The sequence below is a fragment of the Daldinia loculata genome (genome assembly GCF_022478755.1).
Source record: "Daldinia loculata strain CBS 113971 unplaced genomic scaffold F4817scaffold_9, whole genome shotgun sequence".
Classification (NCBI taxonomy): Eukaryota; Fungi; Ascomycota; class Sordariomycetes; order Xylariales; family Hypoxylaceae; genus Daldinia; species Daldinia loculata.
The window spans coordinates 596,355-622,787 of record NW_026054863.1 but is presented as its reverse complement, the minus strand read 5'-3'; the positions used below and the strand labels follow the sequence as shown (position 1 = coordinate 622,787).

Here is a 26,433-nt window from a genome sequence, read left to right as displayed (position 1 = left end):
CCCGAAACCCAATAGCCGTCACCATGGATGCCATCGTCCAATGAAAAGCTATCCTAGAAGCCGCAAGTGACGGGGATATCAGCATGACAGCTAAGCTCTAGGTAAATCAACTTCGCTGCTCCCGCCAAAACCTGTTGTCGATGACGTATACGGCGAGATATATAGTCACATCTAGATAAGGTGTGTCGTAACGTTGCCTAGCCACGATCAAGGCGTGCTGTTCTAGAGCGCGAAATTCTGCATGTTAGAAATGAGATAAGTATATTACCCTTACGACTCATGCATACCATAGCAAAGCAGATATTGCAATACGGCAACCCTTTAGGTAATTGTAGATGCAGAAACACGTTTAGGATAGTATTTTGCCACCTGCAATGTGGCTAACAAGGTCACAAAAAGGGAGGAGACACATACCTTAGGTAGTATTCATCTGACACGTGAGGACATTTCTTAAATCCTGTATTAGAGACGACTATATCGTAGTTTCCATTACCATGCGTGATTCTATACTAGGGATTTCGAGACTATTCCGATATCTTCCGGCCAATAACTTCTTTACACATGGCCTGTATAGCCAAGTTAACTTCCATACGCGGCAATCATAGATGAGGAATTAAAACTGGTTGGATGTAGATTTGGGGGAACGTGGTTGAGGCTAAATTGGCGAATCCTGTTTCTTCTGGGCTACTTCGTTGACTGCAACACCAACAGCTAGTGATATTAAAGAAGAAGAGGAAATGCAATCAACTTACTTAACTTTATTTCGCGCTGGCTCATATGTCGGTGTATAGCATATTATCTATAGACCATGTACGTCATAGCATAAGTTATATTCGGCCCATTTTTTCTTTCTTAATAAGAACCTACAAGTGAAGATACTCACCGTTCTCCTATCTATTTGAATATAGAACACACATGTATAAAAAATTCCAACATCAAGTCTGTTTTGAGGCGCATAGCCCATCCTGTCGCCGTAAATATGGTGCATGTTATATCACGATGCTAGTGTACAACTCTTGTCTTCATTTTCATGCGTATATCGAGCTCGATAGTACGGGCGAATCTTGAGTTTACTTGACAATATTAGGTATCATGTTTCCTAGTAGCGCGAGAAGGCAACGTGAAGGCGCCGCCAGGAGCAACATACAAAGCGCTCAGGATACTCGAGGAAACAAAATTATCTTTCTACTATTATACTTGACAGTATAAGAATACTTCTGATGTATTCTTGACTGAAGCTGGTTTTCTATACAACTACCTGAAACTTGGTTGAGTTAGTTAATACTTGGAAGACATTTCTCTTCGATCAGTAAGTCGTAGTAGGTTACTGTTTAACTTACAATGAATTTCTTGAACTACTCTTACTAACCCGCTTAATGTACCAGATGGTCGTATATAATGTCTTCCTTGCGTCTTGTACAATGCTCTTATGTTTATACCTATAATCTTCCTTTATTGCATAAAGTCTACTATATGTTTAATATGAGCACTTAAGAGAATAATAGTCCGTTACGCCAAATCCGTACTGTGAAACCCCACATAATTTAGCCCAGCTGACACAGTTCGTAATACGTTCTTCGCACATATATCAGCTGCGCCACAGCCAGGGGGAAATAGGGATCTCCATTTCCTTTTTCAGCGGGTTTTGGTTTTTAGCAGGGCTCCGTTTGTAGTTATACCATTCATATCGAACTCGTCAATTCATTCCTTACTACATAGAAACATTACATGCCGTATCTCCATTGAATGGCTTTGTTACGACTGGCTTTTATGCAGTCCTAATGGCACGTGATGGGGGTTCGAGGCTGACGTCCGTCTGGTAAGTTGGGATGAGCATTTGAACCTTGGGTTGTTATGAGAGGTAGTGGCTAACTTGGCGTGTATGTAGCTTTCTCGGTTCATATATCTGGTTATCATGTTCATTACAGAGACATTCGTTAATAGGTACGCTCATATATATATATATACTCTTACATAACTATTGGATACTCAAAGACTCACACCGTATAGATCAACCACGACTGTCCTCATTTTTACTCTTATTCATCTCAGGCACGGTAGCTTTCATAGCTAGCCTGTTTTCAAAATGGCTTCCCGGCGCAGATGGGAGATTTGGTAAGTTTACATTATCATTCCGTAAAGAAACAGCTTCTGACATTGCGTGATAGATTCGGAGGCGGTTCTGAAGGGAATGCAGTCGTCCCTGCCACACCGCCCTCGTCGTTTTTATGTTCCTTGTATAATACTTCTCATTGTCTTCCGTTTGGAGATCGCACATCAAGTCCTCACTTACTTCCAATGTGCTTCTGAAGGCGTAGAGGTAAAATGCATCTCCCCACAACCACCAAAGTAACACATATGTCTAACGTGCCTTAGGCTTTTCTCCCTGTACTCCTAGCTGTCTATGAGTTCTTTTCACACCGTGCGCCTACGATTATGTCTGATGAGCCTGAAGATATGTGGGGCAATCCGTTAGACGACTTTAAGAATTGGCTCATAAGTTCTCCTATCAATGTCCTCGCCAGTACTATCGTGTTTAGTTATGGAGTTTTTATGACAGGCGATTTCACTTTAAGGTCTACGTACTTTTGCACGACCTATGGGAAGGGGGGCACCCTCGTCCCATTCTTGCAGTGGGTGGGCGTTCTCACCGATGCGGTCATTATAGTTATGTCATGGAGGGTGCTTTCATGGGCGCGGACTACGAAGGGTCGTCTACGAACGCTTGGCGGGATCCTGCTCATGGCATCCGCTGGTGTCTTGCTTCTATGTCTAGAGACGCGGATATCTCAGCATCGCGAGATCATTAACCACCACCCTTTTAGGGGGATCGGCTCCCTCTACTTTTTCGATGTTTTTAGCACAGGACTGCTTGTCTCCACACTCATCATATCAATGACACTTTGGGCTTGTGATTCAACTGTATTAGAACCTACGGCCGTCGCGACTTTCACTTCTGGTATACTAGCCAGCGTTCAGAGTGTCTCGTTGATCGGGACATACCAGCAGACCTCAGCTAGCCAACCGCTGATAGTGCTGTCTATTATCTCCGTTGGTTTTGTTGTCTTCACATACGCAAACAGCATGAGATGGATTGTCGTCTTCAAGCGAGTAGTACTCCTGTGTCTGCTTGTCTGTATTATATTCACATCAACGATTTATGCTATATTCAAAAACGGGCAACTGGATCGCCACCCTGTTGACGAGCTTGTTTATAGGAGAAGAGTAGAAGCAGATCGCTGGCTCCGACATGCAACCGTCAGTACTACGCTGAAGCTCGCCGTTACAGAATACAAAGATCGTCATCAGGGGCGCGACCCGCCACCAAACTTCGACAAGTGGTTTGAGTACGCACGGCAACGAAAATCGGTTATCATCGACAAATTTGATCAGATCGAGAAAGATCTCCAACCCTTTTGGGGCATGAAGCCACAACAGATCCAGGAGGGCTTAGAAAAATTGTACGGGTTACCGGATATTGCGATTATTAAAATTGCCGATGGCCAAGTATCCTACAACCTGCACCCACTGTCGCCTCAGAGGGCGGTAGTAGAATATGCGGCATCGATGATTTCAACATTTGTTGAACACCTCCCTCCCATGTCTATTGCTATCAATCTAAACGAGCGACCAAGGATCCTGGCTCCTTGGGATGATGTCCATAGATTAACTATGGCGGGAAGTAGGGGGCGGTTTCAGCTTCTTCCTCATCGCACACGTAAACGTCAGGGAGAGGAGCCAAATTTGGCAAGGGATATTCCTATCGATACGGCTAAGGCTGTTCTCGAGCCGGATACCCAAACATACGTATCTCCAACGAAGTTTCGACAACTGGAAGCCTTGGCCTGCCCGCCTGGTTCCGCTACACGTGGAGGAGTACACTGGGACGTGAGAGATTTCTGTCCTTCGTGTGTGAAACCTCACTCCCAGGGCCAATTCTTGGAAGACTGGGAGATGTTTCTCGACCCGTGTCATCAGCCGGACATATTCAACCTCCACGACTTTCACACGACGCCTCATCTCTATGACTTGCAGCAAGACCTTTTACCAGTCTTTAGCAGATCAAAGACGGATAGTTTCAACGATATTCTCTTCCCGCTTATAAACCCCAACTTACGTGGGCCAGACGATGTAGCGTTTGAAAAGAAGAAGGATATTGTCTTCTGGCAAGGGGACGCCAGCGATTCGCGAATCATAACGCATTCTTCGCTTTTCGGCGGACACCGGCATCGATTAGTTCATCTTGCAAATAACGCTAGTGCCAATGATGCGATATCTGTACTTCTCGGCGACAAAGTTGATGGGAAGGACAAATTCAAGTACGAAAAGACGTTACTGGAAGAGGCAAATGGTCCTCTACCTTTTCAGTTCTCTTTTACAGATGACGGGTCCTGTACGGATGCAAAACATTGCCAGCTTCTGCGAACTGAATTTGGCTTCAAGGAGCCGGCCAAGGCATTTGATAACCGATATATCATGGTACTTGATAGCGCGGACGGGCCATCTGATCTACTTCCGATTCTTCGGTCTAATAGCGTGCCAGTGCTGTCAACTATCTTCCGCGAGTGGTACACAGAGCGGCTAATGCCGTGGGTACACTTCGTGCCGGTTGACCTACGCTACCACGGTCTGCATAGCACGTTGGCATATTTCATCGGTCTCAAGAATCGAGGGCCGATCAATGGGAAATCGCGGCTTACCCAGGGCCGGTTGGAAGACGCGCGCTGGATCGCGGAGGAGGGGCGTAAGTGGACTGATAAGGCTATTAGGAGGGAGGATATGGAGGTGTATATGTTCCGGTTGCTACTGGAGTGGGGACGAATTATTAACGAGGACAGGGACAATATGGGTTTTGCATTGTAAGAATAACGGAGGCGCTAGGGGGAATTTTTGGCATTACAACGAGTATATATATAGAATAATATAATGTCATTAAAAGTATTATTGATGGTAATTATAGATGTTATCGATTAGGTAGAAAAGTAACCAGGTTCCATGTTCTATAAGCTAATAACTCATGATTTGCATAAAGCTTAACTTGAAATATTGCATGGTGTGACGTAGTCATGTCAGCCCTCGAGGTACTTAGGCTAGGTACCCGATACATACCTCCTAGGCAGCTCTCCGACTTGCTCCCCACCTGAATCATCTAGATTCTAACCTAAACCAATCCCCAATCTCCAATCCCACATCATCAACTTCAGCACCTCTACGGAATACTACATCGACGATAGCGGCGTTAACCCTCTCGGAGTAATAACGCATTTTATCATAGCTCATTGCGATAATATTTTGAAATTAGGAACCATTAATGCATCGTTTATACCAATAGGATCTCTACTATTCAATCTGTGCGCTAGGCTGTGCTGTGGTGAAGACCGGACTGAGACCCCCACTGACCATGGCGGTTATCGACGAAGACACATTCTCCAATATTCCGTGGAACAGCAGTAACAATGAGAGCGGAATGGTTGGTTCCAGCTCATCTACACCTACTATAGAAGCAGAACCCCCTAGCGCCCAAGCCCAACATCATGGTGCCGACTTGGAGCGCCTGGATCCCGGCCTGTCCGGCGACATTCTTGAGTGTATCGTATCTGAGCCTCGTAAGGAGCAAGACGGTACTAAAGATGCATTCGTATCATATTTAATTACCACTCATGTAAGACTACGTTCGAGCTGCTATACTGTGGTATCATGTCTGTATACTAAATCGCCGACATAGTCGACATTCCCCTCCTTTCAAAAATCAACCTTCACCTCCCGTCGTCGCTTTACCGATTTCGTTTTCCTCTACAAGACCCTGTCTAAGGACTACCCAGCATGCGCGGTACCACCGCTGCCAGATAAGCAACGCATGGAGTACGTGCGAGGCGATCGTTTCGGCTCAGACTTCACCAACCGACGAGGCTTCTCCCTACAACGTTTCCTCGCGCGCATCACCCTGCACCCCATCCTCCGCCGAGCGCCTATCTTCCACACCTTCCTCGAGTCCCCCGACTGGAATGCGACTATGAAGTCCCGTGCCTCTAGGACTAGCACGGCTTCCGACCAGGGGAGCGGCGGCGTCTTTGACAACTTTGCCGACACCTTCATCAACGCCTTTACCAAGGTTCACAAGCACGATAAGCGGTTCGTCGAAGTTCGCGAGAAGAGCGATAAGCTGGACGAAGATTTAGGGCACGTGGAAAAGGTCGTGGCGCGGGTCGCCCGACGGGAAGTAGACCTGGAGACGGACCTGCGGGACCTCACAGAGCAATTTCAAAAACTGATCACCTTAGAACCGGGCGTGGAGGGCGCGGTACACGGATTTGCAGCTAGTGTGGAGGACACAGCGACAGGGCTGAAAAAGCTGCGCGAGCACACGGACCAGGACTATCTAGGCAGTCTGCGAGATATGCAAGCGTACAGCCTCGCGCTGAAGAACCTGCTCAAGGCGCGCGAGCAGAAGCAACTCGACCACGAGCAACTCACCGAGTACCTGAACAAATCAACGGCGGACCGCGACTCGCTGGCTTCGGGGTACGGGTATGGGAGCGCAGGTGCGTTAGGCGGCGCCGGGGGCTTCATCCGGTCCAAGATCGAGGACGTGCGGGGCGTAGACCACGAGGCCAGCCGGCGCGAACGCCTGCGCAAGCTTGAGATGCGTATCGACGAGCTGACGACGGAAGCCGAGCGCGCGAAGAAGACAAGCCAAGCTTTTGACGAGGAGGTTGTGAAAGAGGTTGTTGATTTTGAACGCATCAAGCGCATCGAGCTGAAGCGCCAGCTAGGTGGCCTGGCGGACGCGCATGTCGAGTTTTATGGTAGCGTGGTGGACGTCTGGGAGCAGTATGTGCGGGATATGGAGAAGGAGGGACTGAGCTCGTCGGCGTATACGGGGTGATTTTGGGACGGGGCGAGAGCGGACGGGCGGTATAAGGGAAACGGAGGGGAGAGGGAAAGCGCGTAAGGAAAGAGTTAAGGAAGAAAGGCATAGTGTAAGGGGAGGGGGATATGGGCGTTGGGTCGAATCGAAAGTAGCGTTTTTACATATATGCATGCATACTTGCCTTTCCTCAAGGTTAGGTCAGGTCAGGTCAGGACAAGGCAGTCACTGAAAGCCGGAAAGACAAATATGTGCCGTAGGCTTTAACTTACTTACCCCTTTGAAAGGGCTTAAGGGTCGGACTAGAAGACTGTCGAAAGGCGGCGCGTGTGGCATGTGTTAGGTACTCAGGTACGTATGTAACTTTGAAGTGGAAGTGGTTAAGGAACATTCATATCAGGGACGACTAGTCGGGGCAAGTTACGGCGTTTCCGGGAATTCGAGTTCGTTTCTTCTAGAAAGGGATGAGAAGCAAAGAAAGGGGTTTTGCTTCTACTTCTGCTGCTGAGCATTTATCTATCTACCCATTCATCTACATACCTACCTAATTGCAACGATGCCTTTCTTTCTTTTTTTGCTTGCTATGGAATTTTTAAGATGTCGAGACACCTACATTATGATAGGTTAAATAGTTGTGGATTATTCGTTGGAGTAAGTCGGCAGGCTATTGGTGTAATATATATATCCGTACTAACTAATAAGAAATAAGCTTTTAAGTTTACATTTTGAAAAATTCTGCTAGTCGAATTATACTTTTTACAATATCGACTTTAGTATGTATGTGTAACTCTTATATCAACCATAGCCTGAACATGAAGAGAACAAAAATACAAAATTGTCCAAAAATGCAAAAAAGAAAATTGTTGCGACGTGGGCCTGATTCGAACAGACGCTCCCGAAGGAACAAGATTTCTAGTCTTGCGCATTAGACCACTCTGCCACCACGCCTTGGATGATTTGACGAGCGAGTGGATAGCCTTATAAGCTTGTCCCTTTACGATCCACCTTAGGTACATATGAATGCGAATCCTTAACAGGTGAGGAGTCACTTGGATACCTATGATGTAAAAAAACATTTAGATAAGGTATGTAGGTAGGTATGTATATATGTATATTCAATTCGCAATCCCCAAACGCCTTACGAACCATGCCATATGCCAATATTGGTAAGTATGTATATACAGGGACAGCAGCGGTAGTAGTAGCACCATGCTACCTATGACGATTCTAGTTTCGAAGAGACATCTCTTGCTTCGAGAAGACGGTTTTTACAAAAGCTCTTTGTCCCGCTTGAGACTCTACCTCCCCTCGCCTAATAGTCTAGAGCTTTGCTTCCCCCTGTTAGCCCCTCTCCCTTCTTCCTCATCGTCGCTTTCGTCATGACTGGTTATGTCGAAACGACCCCTTTCCATTTCATTGTCATCTTCGTCCTCGCTGCCACCCGCAAAGGCATCATACAGCTCACCAGCGCGGCGCTTCTGGTTACCCTTCTCGCCGGATGCGCGTAAGTTATCACCGCCGTCATCAGCGTTGAGAGGCTCGAACTCGTAGTCGTCCCGGGGGTTGTTGAGGCGCTGCTTGCGGCGCATAAACCAGAACCACGCGCCGAGTCCGCAGCAGAAGGCGACGATGAGACCGATAGAGCCGTAGATCCAAGCTTGAGTGCTAGAGGAGACGCCGAATGTAGGAAGGAATGAGGGCAACCAAGAACTTTCAGCAGTAGTCGTCTCCGCGGCTGCAGACTCGGTACCTGTCTCGGTAGCAATACTGTCGCCCGTAGTCTTACTAGGCTTGGTGGGGCGTTCAGGATGGTCTGTTGGAACAGCAGTCGATCCTGCTGTGTTGGTTGCATCTGGATTTGGAGGGAGGTTGGTTGTGGCGGCGGGCGGAGTAGCGGTACTTGTTACATCGTGGTCTGCGTCATCGTCGTCGTTTGGCATGGGCAATAGCGTAGCCTTAGAGGCGTCGATACTCTCGCCCCATAGTTTAAGATGCCAGTCGATAAATTTGCCAGAGTCGTCATTCACAACGCTATCGCGAATAATGAGTGTCCATTTCCCAATTCCAGATTCGCCCCTAAAATATCATTAGCTGTGAAAACACTAGATTAGAACTTGGTAAGCTTACCAGTGAACCACACTCATGAAAGTCCAGTCGTTATAGCCTTCCTTGCTAACATCATGTTTACGTGTAGCAGAGATGTGGCTGACCACGTTGTCCGGACTGATGAGATCGACACTCAAGTCACCTCGGCGGCTGTGCTCGACATTCATCGTCACGGTAACATGCTCGAGACGCTCCAGATTTGCTTCTTTCAGCATGTCCTTTGTGACTTCGAAGGTAACTGCCAATCCCTTGTCTCCTTGGGGGATATCCTTATTGACATGCAGCCACGGGGAATAAAACCAGGCCTGGGGCTTAACGTTTTTCCAAGACTTTGCCGTCTCTACAAGAGCGTAGCTGTCAACCTTGCCGTAACCGAAGGTATGACTGAAATTCTTGCCGATAGTAGTGAGTTGCCAATCTCCAGTGTCGAGGTCTACAGGCACCGCGCTCTGCATGGCAATATATTGCATATCTCTCCAGGATAAGTCAGGTCGTACTTCCAGAGCCAAAGCAAAGATCCCAGCAGCCAGGGGCGCAGCAGCAGAGGTACCTCCATGTCCGTTATAGCATTGATTCTCTCCAACGTCGGTCGTATGTATAGCATCACCGCTGCCACTGCTGTAAGTAACAACGAGTTGAGCCGAGCATTTCTCCGAGTAGTAAGGATGCAACCCCTGTCTGTCGATGGCACCAACAGTGATACTGTAAATGCTGTTCGTATACCCGTCAAAGTTGCAGTTATCTTCGTTCTGAGCACCGTTGCCGCTAGCGAAAACATATATAGATCCCTTCTCAGCGCGTCCCTTCTGCACACCGTTCAACATAGCCCTCTTGATAAGAATACCAGGAGCGTCCATCGACTGTCCATCATCTGGCGGACCCCAGGAGCAAGAGTAAATATCATTATGTTGGAAATCGTAGTTCATTGCGAGGGCTTCGTCCGCATCCGTGATTAGTTTACTCAGAATACGAATACCGGCAATCTTGGAATCGTATGCGACACCGACGCCGCAGACGTCATTCTTTGCAGCACTAACCTCGCCGGCACATCGGGTACCATGTCTATCGTCGGAAAGGGTTGGACGAGGTTCCGGTCTCTGGTCATTGAAGTCGTAACTACCAGCGGCGTAGTAATTCGGCTTTAGATCATTGCTGTACATATCCAGCCCGTCATCCACAATAGCTACAGTCGCATTCTTGCCTGTAACGCCCGACAGCCAGACACCAGTGACATTCACGTCATGTCCAATTTGAACGGGGTTAAAAAGATGCCATTGCTCGTTGAATATCGGGTCGGAAATCCCAAGTTTCTCCATCACGGATTTTTGCTTTTCCACTGCTTTCGCATCTGGCTTGTCTTCTCTTTTCCCAGGATATAGATCAGCTGGCGGGGGTGGGATGACTCGCTTCTGCATGGGAGCCCGTAACTTCTGCTTGTGGGAGGATTTTACTCCATCTAGGACATCCGCATTGCCTAGCGACCGCTTGCGCCGACGCTCTTGCACAGCGCGCCTCACAATATCTTCGCTGGCTTTAGGGGTAGAGAATATGTGATGACCTGGGAGTTCGCCTAGCGGGCCCTCATGTCTGAGGCCTAGCCGAGACGCGATTAGGTTAGGCTGAGCACCGCGTTCAAGGTGGAGGACGTAGTAGTCGTTGGAGTCGAAATTTCGGGGTTGCAGGACCGCGGTGCCTAATCCAGCCAGGCCACCGGCAACCAAGCTAACCAGAGGAGCGAGCTTCATGGTGTGGGATCGAGTAGACGTCGGTCGAAGCACCCCGCAGAGCTCAGAACGAGTCGGTAGTTATCGATATAGCAAACTTCAAGGAACGGAGAGGTAGATGAGATCGAGTAAAGTAGGTAATTCGATATCGAGTTAGGGGATAAATAGGTAGTGAGGTGGTCTTAAAGGTATTTCGAATGTATGTAGTCACTGCTAAACGACCGGGGAAAAAGAAATAGACGCAACAAAACACCTTCGCTCAAGGCAATGCACGAAACCCCTTTATGAACAGTAAAGGAATTAACTAATCAGATGAAGAAGAGGCAGTCTCCCTATCAATTGACGCAGATGAAAATCTACTAAATAAATATTACAATACTACCGGCTTGTTTGCCTCATCAACCGGTAAGAGTATTGTAAAGAATGAATGTAGATAGATGGGAGAAAAGAAGGTTTCACTGTAGTTGTTAACGCGAATGCGCACGCAAGTTACAAGTTGGAGGGCTGTGGCGGCGTAATCGAATCGTTATGTCCAAGGTTCTTTTGCGCTAAACAGGCCTAAGGTAATAGGCAACTCACAGCGGAAAGCCAGGTGTTCCTAAACGCTTCCGAGCAGCCGAGCCACGCGCCACTCCCTTTCGGGGACTAGATTAGCAAGATTAGCAAGATTGTGGAGATCGTCTCAAGTTATAATTGGCTCTCTTAGGCTATCAAGACCCTTAAAATAGGACCTTAGTTTATTGTAGTAAGCGGTTCGCCCGCCTCAAAGTATGTAATAACTGAAGCTGCATAAGTCCCTGTTCAATGCAAGGTACCTAACACCATGTACCTACCTCTATATCTTACATTTGTATAACTTTTCTAGCCCGAGTTAAAAAGGCTGATGACAAAATCATTATGCAAAGTGCAATATTCATGTTCCTAGAGGCTCATTTAAAATATATTTAGGAGGTATATACTTTATTTTATTTATTTATAGATTTCGTCGTGATGGCCTTGCAAAGTCCGCGCTCTTTACCTTGAATAGAGTGTTTTCCCCTTCAGATATGACATCACCGTCAACCGAATATCTACAGTGTGCGGCCATCGACATCTAATGAAAGAAGGGAGAGCTCTGTACGGACCCGATATGTGATCCGGTTGGAGCCACGGCTCGTGCCGACGTTGGGGGCAACCTACTCCAATGAATTTCCCAAAACAGACGATACTTCAACTCGAAGCCTGTCATGCCTCCCGAAAGCAAGAGATAACTAGTCTCATTCCTCTAACAAGCAAACAAGCCAACAAGCCAGTATCCGCATAAGTCGTTCATGTATGTCTAAATGCTCAGGTTGCTGAGATATAAGATATACAGATTGATGTAAGTAAGTACCTATTGATAGATCGTCCTCGTCGCAATTAGTCTCTTTTAGTTTTCGATCAAACAAACAAGATGGAGCTATCTCATCTACAATAAAGCATGCTCACGGCCAGCCACCGTTGTTTCGGCTTTCCGTCTTATCACTTCGGGTTGGTGCGCAACATAATTTTGCGACAAACAGATTTAGCTCCCGAGGATCAACTCCGATTCCTTGGCAACGGCAACAAAAAAAGGGAAGTTCTTGTTCCCATATCGTCCGACTAACAGGTCGAATCCACTTCATATATGTATCTAACCTACAAGCCGCATACGATACTAAAAACTCCGCCGGTTGACCGCTTCTTTTCCCGGGAAATCAGATCCATCATATTCATCATCGGGGAATATGCGACGCCTACTTTTTTCCCCTCCGTAGGTAACTTTTATTACTGGTGAGATACGAGGTCAGATCTGTATCTTACCGGGTTACATGGTTTGATTCTCCCCTGTTCCGCACCAGTCGTAATCAAGGATTCAAACGAGAAAAATCGGGAGGCTTGTAAGGCTTGGAGATCCGAAGAGGAAAAAAAAAAAGATCCCTGTGATGCTTCTTTTTTTTCCCTTGCGCCAGCCTGAGAAGGTTGGAATAGTTTTACCAGCCAACTTATTAATTTTCTCAGCGCCCTTCAATATAGATCAATACACTAACCGTTAAACACTAACTAAACACTTCTATAATCCCTATGGTTCGCCATTGCGTCTCCATAAAGTTACATATGTCCTGAATACTTGAACCTGTTATTCCCCATCTCCCCCATCTCCCCCTGCATTAATTACTGGCTTCAACCACCCGAACCGCATGTGTCTGCATGGCATTGGTCTATCATGGGCACCCGCAGATGAGAGCTACTGTGTTAGTCTCGAGACCCTCTCCCCCCCAATTCAAGTTCAGCCTGTCTTTGAAGCCCAATCACCGCCAGGCCTGATACATAGCTACCCATAATGTCGGCGCCTTATTGGGGCCAATTGCCCCCGTCAAAAGCTCGCCGCATGTCTGTCGACTATGACCAGACTGATCGTCGACAGTCTTTGGATCAGTCCGCCGCTCCGCCTCAGTCTCAGACTTACTCCCACTCCCGATCGCAGTCGCAGTCGCAGTCGCAGTCACGGTCGAACCGGGTATCCGTACAAACCAACCACACCGACGCTTATACAGAGTCTACACTTAGTCCTCTACAATCACCTGCTACTTCCAACTTCCCAGGTAACGGGCTAGCTCCCCGTCCACCCTCTCTGCCTTACGGGCAAAACCAATATCCCGTAGAGTCGCAGGGAAAACGGGCGAGACGTACTAGCCGGGCGCAAGAAGACATCTCTTACGACGAGACTCCCGCGTCACCTTCCCCTCCCCCAGCCGCTCCCGACGTCCCTAGAGCTCCGCCGGTCAGCTACAGGGACCCTTACAGAAACAGTAGCCCGGCCTTTACTCCGACGTACACCTACAACCCGGACGGTTCGCCCGGGCCGCCGCTCTCGGCTTACCGATTTGGTTCTCCCGGTTACGGTTCCCCTCAAGCACGAATAGCGGCCATGGAGTCCGAGTCTTTCTACAAAGATGCTACCCCAGAGGTTGACAGGCTAAATCGAGCACCTGTACTAGATCGAAGTCTACAAACTTTTGACGAAAGCGGGAGTGCTGGCAAACAGGCATTTCGGGGCCTAGAGGGAACCAGATCTATAGGGAAGCCAACAAACGGCGATACAGCAGAGAAGGAGACTGTGGATCCCTCTGCACCAAAGAGACAAGGAACACTGAATGCGCCAGTAAAGCGCCCAACGTGGGCAGACGACCGGTCACCGTTGCAAAGGCTCGAGCTGACCCTCGATAGCATCACCAAGGAAGAGAAACGAGCCCGTGTAGAAGCTGCTGAGCATCGCGCAAGAGAACGAGCAGCGCAGAGAGAAAGTGTTTCGATTCAAGAGAGGCTTCAGCTTCTACCAGAACGTCAAATTAACCAGCAGCCTCGGTCTATAGATCGGCGTCAATCCGACGCCCGGCCAGAAGAACAGCGTACAGTTATTGCTGATCCAGTAGCGGTACAACCATCGGCGACCGCATCCTACGGGCCTTTGAGTCGTAGCCCCCTAGAAGAAGCCAGGCAGCTACCCGACCAGTTTTCACGCTCACAAATTCCAGTTGTCAGAAATCGCAATGTCACAACAGCTGAGAGGGCTGATATACCCCAAGGTAACTTAAGTTTTCGTGAGAGAGCTGCTAAGAACGACACCAATATACCCAGAGATGTAGAGAGTAATTCACCAACGTCACCCATTACTCCAGTGAGTGGAGGCTTTTCTCTCACTCGTAGTGGAAGCAACAAGCTTAAGAAAAACCCGCCGGGTGACCCCTGGTATAGCGCGCGTAAGGAGGCCGAGGAAGGATCAACGGCTCCGTACAGACGCTATTCGCAAAAAGAGCGGCCAAGTGAAGTGCCTAGAGATGTGGGCGTCCCGCTAGGAACTGTCAAGCCTAGAAATGAGATGGGTACGAGAATGCCTATTTCGCCAGAGTATAATGAAAGGCCACCAGCAAGAGGTAAGCAGCTAAAACAAGAAGAATATAAAGAACCTCCAGTTCAACAGAAAGGACCTGCAGCCGCGGTTGCGCTTGGCCGATCTGAGTCCGTAAGGAATAATCCAAACACACTACCGTCACAGCACCCTTATCAAACCCCGGTACGTAATATAGAGGACCCGCCGGCACCCGTTAGGAATGTTGTGAAATCTGTTACGTTTCCGGATCGAAAACATGAGGCACAAATGTTCGAAGAAGACGACTATGATTCAGATATGAACGATCATAAACTCGGTATCCACGATTACATGTATCGGAGTAAGCTCAAGCCTGGTCGAGGGATATATCAGCCACCGAAGTACTTAGAGGAATGGAAGAAGGCTACAGTTGGAACTCTAGCGGGTCCTCTGTTAGACCTAAGTGAAGAGCCTAACCCTATTGCTGAAAAGGCTACGCCATGGTGGGAGAGTCCCCCTAGCAGTAAGCGTAGAGGTAGTACGACGACGCGACCACCACCCGAAGCCCCCGAGGACCTGTACGATGATACCAAAGGTCCGACGAGGTTTAAACCAGCATTATATCTCAAATGCGGACCGCTGCTACGTTACTGTGGCCTTCGTTACGAAAAGCCACTGGCACAAGCAAACCGCAACGACGAGGTTTCTAACCTAGAGATATGGAGAGGCAGCGTCATGATTGTCACACAAGACTCGGAGTCTTCATATGATATTCCTCCGATTCTGCGGCTTTTTGTCCAGCCTATTGAACTCCTCCCACCTCCTCCCGTAGAGCTACGTGGGGAACAGACTCTTCCACCAGAGTATGTAGACCCAATCGCCGGCATACCGAAGCTCGGTAGACGGGGAGAAACACTATACGTACGGCCGGTGGAACACTTAGAAGAAGCTAAGGATGTTTCGAGATTGGAGCCTGATGATGGTCTATTCGAACTCACAAGGACTGCCCCTGACTTCAGCAACGGGCCTGACCCTCCGGGTTCTTTTACTAGTCGTAAAAGACGGACGCAGGTTGACGGAGAGAAGCTGGGGAAGTACAAGGACGTTCGTGGGTTCCGGCTGCATGCGGAACGAGGCCACACGTTCTGGAGATTCAACATTGAGGTCGAACTCCGAGACTATCAACAGAGAATAGCCTACCGCATCAACCATGGTCCTGCCATGGGCTTCTGGGTACCCCCTCGGGGCGAGTCGATGAATATTATGTTCTACAGTTGCAATGGGTTTAGCCTGAGCGTGAACCCAGATGACTTCAGCGGACCAGATCCTATGTGGCGTGATGTGCTCAACAACCATCAAACCCGACCGTTCCACGTCATGCTTGGGGGTGGAGATCAGCTTTATAATGATGCTATCATGCGAGAGAGCCCTCACTTCCATAACTGGCTGGATATCAAGAATCCTCTGCACAAAAACAACGCGCCGTTGATACCAGAGTTGCAGGATGAGATGGAAACGTTCTACCTAAACAGATACATGATGTGGTTCTCGCAAGGCTTATTCGGCCTTGCAAACTGCCAAATCCCCATGGTCAACATGTACGATGATCACGATATTATAGATGGTTTTGGTTCCTATCCCCATCACTTTATGAAGTCCCCAGTATTCAGCGGCTTGGGCAATGTTGCATTTAAATACTATATGCTCTTCCAGCACCAGAGTCTACCAGATGAAACCGAACAGACTGAACCGAGCTGGATTCTAGGTGTCAAGCCAGGACCTTATATCCGCGAGTTGAGCCGCAGTACGTTCATGTTCCTGGGATCCAAGATTGCGCTGCTCGCGGTTGATTGTCGGACTGAGCGTACAAGAGACGATGTCTTACGAGAAAATACGTGGAAGAAGCTTATGGACCGTTGTTATGATGAGATTGTCAGGGGTAAGACGCAGCATCTGCTCGTTCTCCTGGGGGTTCCAATTGCCTATCCTCGGTTAGTGTGGCTAGAGAACATGTAAGTTTCAATCCTGAGCAAATCTAATACGAGAGTGCTGACATCCTTAGCTTGACTTCACGATTGATGGATCCCATCAAAGCCCTTGGAAAAGCGGGTATGCTGGGCAATTTCCTCAACCGCTTCGACGGAGGCGTTGAAGTTCTTGATGATCTTGATGACCACTGGACAGCAAAGAACCACAAGGATGAGCGAAGAGTCGTCATCGAAGACCTTCAGGATCTTGCTGCGGACAAGTCTATTCGCGTGACGATTCTAAGCGGCGATGTGCACTTAGCTGCCATCGGCCAGTTCTACTCGAACCCTAAACAGGAGCTTGCTAAGCACAACGACTTCCGCTATATGCCTAACATCGTCTCATCTGCCATTGCCAACACGCCGCCTCCTGACATCATGGCCGACATACTTAATAAGCGAAACAAGGTTCATCATTTCGACAAGGAGACCGATGAGGACATGATTCCTATATTTACCAACGGAGTAGACGGCAAACCCCGTAACAACAAGCGTCTCCTCCCCCACCGAAACTGGTGCTCTATCCGCGAGTACGTGCCTGGGCAGACACCACCGCCAACTCCGCCTCCAGAGGACTACGAAATGACCCCCGAGGGCACTCCGCCAGGTAGCCGGGGCGGTCTCTTCCGCAGATTCTCATCGAAAAGAAAAGGATCCGTCCTCCGCAAGGACGGAGCCCGTGACCCCGCGGACCGTTCGCGTCCTCCTGTCTCCAGCAGCGGCTTCCTACGCTCGCTCTCCCGCCGTGCCTCAACGAGCGGCGGGTCGCGCTCAGGCGGCCTCCTACGCACCCTCTCGCTCGGCCGCGTCGACAACTCCCGCCCGCGCGGCAACAACAGCGGCAGCATCTTCGGCCGCCGGAGGAACAGCTTTGACAGACCCGATGACGGCGGCATCAATGGCGGCTGGGGCCCCGACAGCGAGGAGGACGAGGAGGCCATGTACGAAGCGTCGCGGGCCCGGCGCACACGTGCTACGACTATGACTGCCGCACCGACTCGACCGGCTGCGTATGCCCCTACTGCGCTAGATTACTACGGGGGAGGGGGCGCGAACCCGAATATGGGCCGTATGCGCGGCGGAGGTGTAGAGCGCAATGATGAGTACGAGGTCGGTGATGATTCGTATTTCACAGCCAAGTCGCCGCGCCGCGCATTCACGCAGCCGACTAGGGGCGAGCACGGAGGCACAGGCGGGTTTAGTAACAACTACAGTACTTACGACGATAACCCCAGCTCGGAGTGGGACGCGCCGCCGCCGCGGCCATTCCGCCGTACGCCGACGGGGCTTACCGCGAAGCAACTGCAGGCAGCAGGGGGCGCGGCGAAATTCGAAGTCGACCTGCAAGGTGGACTGGACGTATGTCTCAACGTGGAGGTTAACGCGCGCGACCCGGCGGGCATCACGGTGCCGTATCGATTACTGGTTCCGAGACTGTGGTACGAGTACGAGGGCGAGGACGCGGATGTCGGTGCGGATACGGAGAGTCAGACTGAGCTTGATCAAGATCAGGGGTATGAGCATGAGCAGGGACAGCCGCGTAACTTGTACGATGATGTGGTTGGCGATGAGGAGGAAGAGGGGGAGGAGAGACCGCAGAAGGGGGTGTTGAAGCGCTTGTTTAGCGGACGGGGAAGTCAGAATAGGGCAAGGAGGGGGTCGTCTTAGGGGATGCAGGGAAGCTGTAATATGCTTGTCGAATACTTGCTCCGAGGGCTATTCTCATGTTTTCTTTAACTCTTTTTTTTCCCGCATCATAATACCTGGTCGGATGGATGAGGAAAAGTTTCTATTCACACTTGGTCGGCAACAGATACTTTCACACAGGAAAGCTTTTTGCATTTATTTTATATTCATTCTACCGTCTGGATACCTACCTACCTAGGTACCTAAGGTACGCACGCACGCAAACATATTGGGATTGGTTAGGTATGGAAAGGGGAAGGAAGGAAGGAAGAAAGCTAGTTCATTGTTATCGCGAGCAGGCAAGTTAGCCTTGCTGGACCGGGGCTCGACTTGATTTTGCCCGAGGGACGGGTTTTATGAGTTATGACGTTTGGAGAGATGGCAGGGTTACGAATTACGCACGTGTTTGGGCTGGGGGCTTGCAAATTGAAGCTGATTATGGATGGCTGGCTGGCTAGGTTTGCTTGACTTATGTAGGTACGTTAGGTTAGGTACTGTACTTGGATGCGTTGGTGGGAATACAAATTTGCCGTCTGGTCATGAATTATTGAAGGGGCTTTATGTCTAGCATTTACGCCTTGTTTTGGTGTGTCGTGTTGTTTCTGTTCCTTTTTTCAGAGAGTGGCACCATCCGGACCCCTTATCGACTAATTTAGATGAGTATAAGAACCTATATCTTGGAAGTATGACTTATTCTTGTTTCAACTACTATCATAATACTTGTCCCTTCTTCCCGAGTATAACGGCAGGTCTACAACAACTAAATAGACTGGCGATAGGAGAACAGTGGAATCGTAGTCCCTAAGCAAAGTACCCAATATAATACGAAGGTGTTAAGAAGCCTAATCCACCTCATCGTCAATTGACCAACCGCGCCGAGAAAAATCCCTACCCAATATTACATCCTACCCGTTATAAGATAGCTAAGTCTGATTAAGTCCTCTGATATTTTCTATATATATTACTACCATGTTAAAACAGTATTGTCGTTCAAATATCTAAGCCAGTCAGTTCGACGGGAAAGTTCCCCCCCCAAGCGCATCTTTCTCTGTTTGACTATACCTAATGTATACCGTACATCTCAAGCCGCACTGTTTCTGAGGGGCCAATTCATAATAAGAGATCAGACCCAACCAACCTTTTTTATCTCTAGGTATGTGAGACGGCCGGTCTACAAGCAAATCGTTCGGGTTAAGACCTAAAGTCCAGTCTTACTAGTCCTACCGTAAGGATATATAAGTTATACTTAGAAACCTGGTCCTTCACATACGACCATAGGATCTGGAAAACTCGGGATCCCGTCCGCTCTCCCATCGATAAACCGGATACCGCCGGACCAGTAGTTGGGTCGGTGACGACCAGCGAATCCCCGGTGTTGTATGTTTCTTTTTTTATGTTTTTCTACGAATCTTTTTGTTGATAGGTTTTGCTGATATCCTGGGGATGAATCTGTTATGTATAAAAACAAAAAAACAAAAAGAGGGGGTGATGATGGGAACCAAGCAACATCAAAAATATGATCCCTCGGACCGGAATCGAACCGGTGACTTTTCGGTATACAATCTTCACAATTACAGCCGAACGCCATAACCAACTAGACTACCAAGGGTGGTATTAAGAGCTTTGCCCTTTAGTATAGCTTATGTGTTGTGTTGATTTCTAGCTCTAGGTAAAGTTCTGAGGTTGAACTGTATTATCTCGAGGACGTGGGTCGAGATAGGGTATTCGAGTTGATGCCAAGGTGTGATAGTGGATCGGAATACCGAGCCATTGGGATGCGTGGGACAACTTGACGAGGTACAATGATAAACAATATCGGTGAAGGGTAGAGGAGGAATACGTATATACCCCGAGGGTGCACGCCGAGTAATAGTTTGATGGTACCGTGTTATCTCTCGTACGTAGTCTAAAAAGCCAAAGCACATCGACCCGGTATACACTTCTTCAATCTCGATATAAACTAGGTGGTTGAACACGTTAACCCTTGCATATTCGTCTCATTGGAGAGGGACGTTTCATGGGTAATACCATCTTCGATCCCACTTGAGTAGAATTCTCGAAAGAGCGGTCGAAGCTACAATATGCGGAATGTAACATGAGCTGGTCGAACATTCGACACGTTTGATGTCAAAACTTAATATAGAGCTTCTAGCATAGTAGGAGCATCCTATTTTGGCGACGCGCATGTCCCGTGTGTGCTCGTCAGCCTTATCACAACTACTTGTAGCTATCAAAGCTACCTTCGCATACCTGCATCCGGGTCCATAAGGTCGCTTATTCCGATAACATCTAGGGCCACATTCGCTGCGGGGGCCCGATCGATAACCATTATTTGGTATTGTCGGTCCGTCCATAAAGCTCTCAGTACGTGTGAGTGCTACATTAAGAAAGTCGGGATCTTCGTTACACTGCGGACCGGAGCACAGCTCATAGGGCCGGGGGCGAAATCCGGGAGCGAGAGGCGGAAGCACATGCTTGATCTTCAATTTCCACTCACATTTTCTGTTGAATAACTGGTGTGTTTCACGAGCAAAGACGCCAGTGTGGAAACCCTAATATAACGACGAACCAGTTTGGAGGACCTCCCTAACTCAAATATTAGGTGCCAGCAACCCGTTTCGTCTGATTCACCTCGCATGCATGTAGGAAATACGTGTAGGGTCCAGAGAGCGGAGAGAACGGCAAAAGGTTGCTAATCCAGACTTATCTGATTACATAGTAAGGATCATTTAAAGATGACTTGACTCGCGAGGTGGCCCCCATGTAGCTCTCGAGATTGGAGACCCACGTCAGGCGGGAAACGGCTAGGTAGCAGCAGCTATGTACAAAAAGCATGGCTGAAGGCTGCATAGCACTAGTATGGCAGCAATGTGGCGATTTGAGTAGCCCGGTAGGTCTACTCCGAGTATGCATCATCGAAACCAAAGATAATGATATGTGACTTGGGCTCGGCATGCTGCGATATGTATCACGCATACAAAACCTAGTCTAGCCGGAAGCAGTGGAGGGTCTCGGCATATGAGAGATCAGCCCTCGTCTCAACATACCCGTCCATTCCGTTCCTGGGAACTGAAAGGGTATGACTGCACCCTCATGCACTTAGCAAGATCCCGAATAAATCATAATTGCCTAGGCTATACCACTAGGGTTTGAGGACGATATTCTCCACATGTTTTTTAAGTCATGCCGCTGTTGCGTCTACGACGTTCAAGGACCGTGGGATCTAAAAACGGTTGAGCTGTAGCCGCGGACGAGATCTCAACAGGACCGTCTGAAAAGATTGTCAAAACGAGGCTCGGATTGAGCTTAATTGATCATGAACACGTACGGCTCACTTGTCTCTCAGATGGCCTTCTCACCATAACTTCGTTGATCGATGCCGGGGCAACTGTATACGATTTGGTCGAGGGCGGCTTCAACGGCGGTCGAAGTTTGCCCTTGACAAGTTCTCGGTGCACGTGTCCGCGCTGGTGCTCGGTCGACATTTTGACCTTTTCTACTCGGACACTCGAACACACAAAACATACACGTTCTTTACTTTGTACGTCGTCCCGGGTTTAATGCGGCGGTAGTTCCAAGTGGTAGGCTTAGAATTATATGATTTTTAATATATAGGATACACGTAAGAAGTGATTTGTATGGCGTTGAATGCAATGGTAGAATGGTAGAATGGTAGGATGATAATAGGTGGAACCGAAGAGCGGCCGCTTATACTTCGGTAAATGTGCACGGACCGAGCATTCTCTTAGTGTACCTAGTTGCCCGGTAGCGTAGCGTCTTCTGGTAGCGCTAGTGGCTTGCCTATTTTAGATAAGAACTAAATGGGACATTTTGGCCTACCGCAACTCTTTTGGGTCGAGCCGAAGCTGTTTGTAGCTATCTCGATTGTGCGACAATGCGAATCAGTTGATCAATTGAATTATTCTTAGCATTTAGAACATATCACAGAAGAAAAGAGAGAGAAAAATCTTTACTTGGAGTCAATTGGAAAACTGTAAAGACCTAGCGAAGCGAATATAATACTGAAATGATGTTTCCTCGACTGCCAGGGATTCTCATTTGAAGAAAACAAATTGGGGTAAGAGCACCTGATCACTTAGACCGGGATTACCTTCCTAGACAAGTATTCCGTTGGCCAAGATGGGTAAAGTGTGACCTTGTTACCCCTCATTTTTACTCGTCGATGGAAGGCGGCCAAGGGAAGTCCTATGCAAGTTGTATGCAGTTGACGGCTTGAGATGATGGAGCTTCGCACAATGAACAACTCATTCCCTTCATTACAGGACCCATGATTTGCTGTTTAGGTACCTCCTCACTTTAGGTAATGTAGGTACCTGACCCTACGTGCATTCCGATACTTATGACCTTTCGAGATTGATTGAGACCAATTAGTCCAATCTCTTTGGTCAATTGAAACTATCAGCGTCTAATGAGGTTTCGAGCTTATGGGTAGTGGATGTGGATGATTCTTAAAACTGCTTTGACAAACGCCAAACTATATTCTTGATTTTTCTTTACCTAACTGCTTTGCCCTACCTGCCTGCTTCACCTTACCCTTACTTGTTAAGTTGTTCTTTCTTTATTAGTAACTATCCAGTATCCAGTATCCAGTATCCAGTATCCAGTATCCAGTATTCAGTATCCACTTTCCAGCGTATTGCCCGCCACCCCGCGTTAGCGGCAAAAAAAAAACCAACAACTTTTTTTTTTTTTTCCGTTGTCAAGTCAGGGAGCCGCAAGTCGCCTCTCCCACCCAAAATTTCTACTCATATCCTCTTATCGCTATTAGCCCAGACCCCTCCTCCAATTACTCAATTCCGTGATCGGTCTCGGAACCTCGACGTAAAGCAAAGTTGAGCAAAACTCAGCCTCGGCCGGTGCAGCGGCACGGAGCCATACGGAGCAAAGAAATTACCTCAAATTTACAGCTGGTCACATTCGTCCACGTTCAATTGGATTGATATAATTAGTCAATTGAGAGTGCATGGATGGCCACACAGTTGTCGGCGCCGTTTCGGCGCCGTCGACGAGCCCTACCAGCCCTGTGAGCGTTCATCGCCATGGCTCCATGAAGCGAAAGCGCAGCGAAGGGGGTCTTGGAATAGAAAGCAGTCCCGGCAGCGTTATCGGCGACGAAGATCAGTCTCTCGCCGAGCCCGAAAAGAAGAGGCAACCCGGAGTGAAGCGGTATGTCCACGATCCATTCGCGTATTATATAATATCTTAACCCCAACATGTATCAATGCTTATACATATATGCACATACATATACATACCTTACATGATGACACATAGCTAACAGTATTTGGATAGTGCGTGCAATGAATGTAGGCAGCAGAAACTTAGGTGCGATGTTATCCAAGAACCATTTCAGAGTTGTTCGAGGTGTAATCGTTTAAAACTCGAGTGCAAGATCGAGTCTAATTTCAAACGAATCGGCAAGAGGTCGAAACATGCCGAGATGGAAAAGGAGATCGACCGGTTACGTCGCAAGATAGCCCAGGCCAAAGCCCAAGGCTTTGTAATTGACGATGACGAAGACCTGCAATCTCAATTGCAATCCCCCGTCGCAAATAGTGCGTATTCGCATACCCGAAATCCTTCGCTCATGGGATCCGATGAGGCTGTTACGTCCCTTCTGACTCTCAAGCGAGGAGGGTCGTATAGCTTAGCCGCAACCCATTATGCCTATGAGCTTGAGACAGTGCGGCTGACCGAGCAGGATGTCCACGGCTTGTTCCAGGAATTTTTCAGCTATTACCACCCGTTCCTCCCATTTTTAAACGAGCATCAGTCTCCTGATTTATATTATCAGCAACATGCCTTACTCTTCTGGACCATCATCGCCATTGCCTCGCGGCGTTACCATGCTAAGCCCAGCATCTTGCACGAACTGTCAAGCGGCCCTCTGAATAGACTGCTCTGGGGTACCGTAGGCGACGTACCGAATAGCTATTTCGTCGTTAAGGCCCTTTGCCTATTATGTACTTGGCCTCTACCGACAAGCACAACGACGGCAGACCCAACCCATATTTTATGTGGTGTGATGATGAAAGCTGCCACAGGTATTGGCCTACACCGACCTAACCATACCCAAGACTTCTCCCGCGTATCAGTAGAGCTTAACAAGGACCAGCTTCATGACCGAGTAACGACCTGGGCCGTATGCAACATTGTCGCTCAGTCTATTGGAACCGGCTATGGCCAGCCGGCTACTTCTCTCTACGACTGGACATTGGCAATCCGCCCTGGTGAGGATGGTCCCTTCACGCTTTCCCCTGAACTTGAGGCTAGGTTGAGAATAGAGAGGTTTTGTGACAAGGTCTCAAAGGAAATGTACAGCAATGCAAGCGATCCCAGGGGCGTGGCCGGCGACGAACACAGAGCCATGCTGATGCGGGTGTACCGCCGGGACTTCCAAGAATTACAGACATCAATCCTTTCACAGCGTCTATCGCCGATTGTGGAGATACACTTAACCGCTGCCAATGTCCATCTTCGCCTCGCTGGATTCTTTGATTCCAGCAGTACTCCCGGTTATATGGACGATCTCATGGGCCTATGGCGAGCCATTACAAGCTTCCTAGATCTCCTGTTCCAAGACACAAACCAGCATATATTACTATATGCCACTAATTACATCCAACAGATGCTCGTTGCTGCCGGGTTCGCGCTATTAAAGCTGATGAGATCGTTCTTTGCTAAAACGATAGACTTCGAAAGGGGAAGAACTCTATTTCATAAGACCATCAATGCTATTCGCAGGACGAGCGTGCTAGACAATGACCTGCAATGGCGGCTAGCGGAGCTCATGGTTCAGATGTGGAATGGCGCACGAATTGACAATAAGAACAACACGTCATTTCACGACGACGATAGTTCTGTTCTTATAGACGATACCTTGCAATTGAAGGTCCGTTGTAGACATAGCATGAGTCTCGTATTTGACTCTATTTGGCGCTGGAGGGAAGAGTATCAAGCTCAGGGCCGTGGGACACTTGATGGTAAGGTCATTTCCTAATTTCTTTCCTCTCGATTAGTATACCTCGCTCGCGTGGCTTGGGGGATTTACTAATATCGAGTAGCTCTTAAACATCCAACTAATCCAGACTCAGGTAACGAGTCTTCCGCGTCTTCCACACATATGGACAGCACATTATTGCCGCATAATAATCTGGCGAATCTGACGACGATGGCGACGAATAATGGTGGCATAACACCAACGGCAAGTCACGGCCTAAGCGCTGGTGCTAATAGTATGATTGGGTTAGGGTATGGAAGTGACGCGAACTACGACTTCTTCGACCCCCAGCATTGGATGCTAGACGGCTTGCTAGATTTTAACTACACCTTCGCTCAGCCTCTAGAAGGAATGTAGGATAACCTTGGGGAGGTTTATAACACACTTGAGCAGAACCCTTAGACGCTAATAACACTAGCGAAGATACGTTCCCGGGATTCAACAGCACCGACCAGATGCTACAGGTCACTTTATGTATGAATTTAAGAGCACGGGGAATGAGGGCGTGGTTGAATAATGCGTCCGGGATGTGACTCGCATAAGGGGCAGGCGCGAGAGAAAATTGTTCTTTTCATCTGCCACCCGGTGTGGGTTTTAATTACGTTCAATGCTAGAGTGCTACCTCTAGCAGAAATTGATTACGATTAAGGAGAGATGACTATAGAGGGGCGGTATATAACCCCTCTTCATTGTGCACAATATTGCGAAAGGGGGGGAACTGTATACCAGGAGCGTCGGGGTTTCAGCGTGGATTGTTTTGTGTGATATAGTTCTATATATCATGGTCACTGGTCTGTGCATTGATCACGTAGTCAGCATTATTCGGAGCAAAAATTACGAAATTGAAATTGTCACAACTTCATCTAGATGGTATTTCCTTGATATGGGTGAATTTGTGGGAGCTTTGTATGCTATAACTTAGACCCTTTGAGGGATTCGAGCTCATGCATCGTAAGCAAGCCGGTGTTGGTAGTTGTTAATTCTAGGTGCGTGAAAGAGGATTGTGTGATCCCCCCTATATGGTCTGTTAAGATCTACGGCGAGGCTATAGCTGAAAAATAGAGACATCCAACAACACAGTCCCGAGGTCGTTTACGAAGGATGATATCATCTAATTACAAACTAGTAAG

At 48.3% G+C, this 26,433-nt stretch overlaps 6 protein-coding genes and 2 non-coding genes across 8 annotated transcripts; 4 read left to right on the top strand and 4 right to left on the bottom strand.

The window, feature by feature from the left end:
* Window positions 1-1,642: 1,642 nt before the first annotated feature.
* On the top strand, window positions 1,643-5,006 carry F4817DRAFT_329535 (glycosyltransferase family 90 protein). The gene is made up of 5 exons (XM_049302283.1): window positions 1,643-1,819; window positions 1,889-1,944; window positions 2,011-2,115; window positions 2,169-2,320; window positions 2,377-5,006. The coding sequence occupies exons 1-5, from the start codon at window positions 1,782-1,784 to the stop codon at window positions 4,861-4,863; spliced, it is 2,838 nt and encodes a 945-aa protein (XP_049161770.1). The 5' UTR covers window positions 1,643-1,781; the 3' UTR covers window positions 4,864-5,006.
* A 269-nt stretch (window positions 5,007-5,275) lies between these two features.
* F4817DRAFT_302928 (uncharacterized protein) lies at window positions 5,276-7,262 on the top strand. Its single transcript, XM_049299813.1, has 2 exons — window positions 5,276-5,662; window positions 5,726-7,262. Exons 1-2 carry the CDS (start codon window positions 5,402-5,404, stop codon window positions 6,884-6,886), a joined length of 1,422 nt encoding a protein of 473 aa, XP_049161769.1. The 5' UTR covers window positions 5,276-5,401; the 3' UTR covers window positions 6,887-7,262.
* A 472-nt stretch (window positions 7,263-7,734) lies between these two features.
* On the bottom strand, window positions 7,735-7,816 carry F4817DRAFT_t44. The gene has a single exon. It is a non-coding gene; the product is annotated as a tRNA-Ser (tRNA).
* A 115-nt stretch (window positions 7,817-7,931) lies between these two features.
* Window positions 7,932-11,244, bottom strand: F4817DRAFT_329531 (peptidase S8/S53 domain-containing protein). The gene is made up of 2 exons (XM_049302282.1): window positions 8,996-11,244; window positions 7,932-8,944 (listed from the first exon to the last, which is right to left on the bottom strand). Exons 1-2 carry the CDS (start codon window positions 10,717-10,719, stop codon window positions 8,167-8,169), a joined length of 2,502 nt encoding a protein of 833 aa, XP_049161768.1. The 5' UTR covers window positions 10,720-11,244; the 3' UTR covers window positions 7,932-8,166.
* Window positions 11,245-13,039: 1,795 nt separating this feature from the next.
* Window positions 13,040-18,264, top strand: F4817DRAFT_313340 (uncharacterized protein; the record flags this gene model as incomplete). The annotated part of the gene is made up of 2 exons (XM_049300232.1): window positions 13,040-16,581; window positions 16,632-18,264. The coding sequence occupies 2 exons, from the start codon at window positions 13,040-13,042 to the stop codon at window positions 18,262-18,264; spliced, it is 5,175 nt and encodes a 1,724-aa protein (XP_049161767.1).
* A 1,538-nt stretch (window positions 18,265-19,802) lies between these two features.
* Window positions 19,803-19,891, bottom strand: F4817DRAFT_t43. The gene has a single exon. It is a non-coding gene; the product is annotated as a tRNA-Tyr (tRNA).
* A 1,490-nt stretch (window positions 19,892-21,381) lies between these two features.
* F4817DRAFT_302891 (uncharacterized protein) lies at window positions 21,382-22,303 on the bottom strand. The gene is made up of 3 exons (XM_049299812.1): window positions 22,123-22,303; window positions 21,618-22,071; window positions 21,382-21,553 (listed from the first exon to the last, which is right to left on the bottom strand). The coding sequence occupies exons 2-3, from the start codon at window positions 21,765-21,767 to the stop codon at window positions 21,506-21,508; spliced, it is 198 nt and encodes a 65-aa protein (XP_049161766.1). The 5' UTR covers window positions 21,768-22,071; window positions 22,123-22,303; the 3' UTR covers window positions 21,382-21,505.
* A 251-nt stretch (window positions 22,304-22,554) lies between these two features.
* Window positions 22,555-26,165, top strand: F4817DRAFT_329522 (uncharacterized protein). The gene is made up of 3 exons (XM_049302281.1): window positions 22,555-23,469; window positions 23,596-25,286; window positions 25,368-26,165. The coding sequence occupies exons 1-3, from the start codon at window positions 23,267-23,269 to the stop codon at window positions 25,658-25,660; spliced, it is 2,187 nt and encodes a 728-aa protein (XP_049161765.1). The 5' UTR covers window positions 22,555-23,266; the 3' UTR covers window positions 25,661-26,165.
* Window positions 26,166-26,433: the final 268 nt, after the last annotated feature.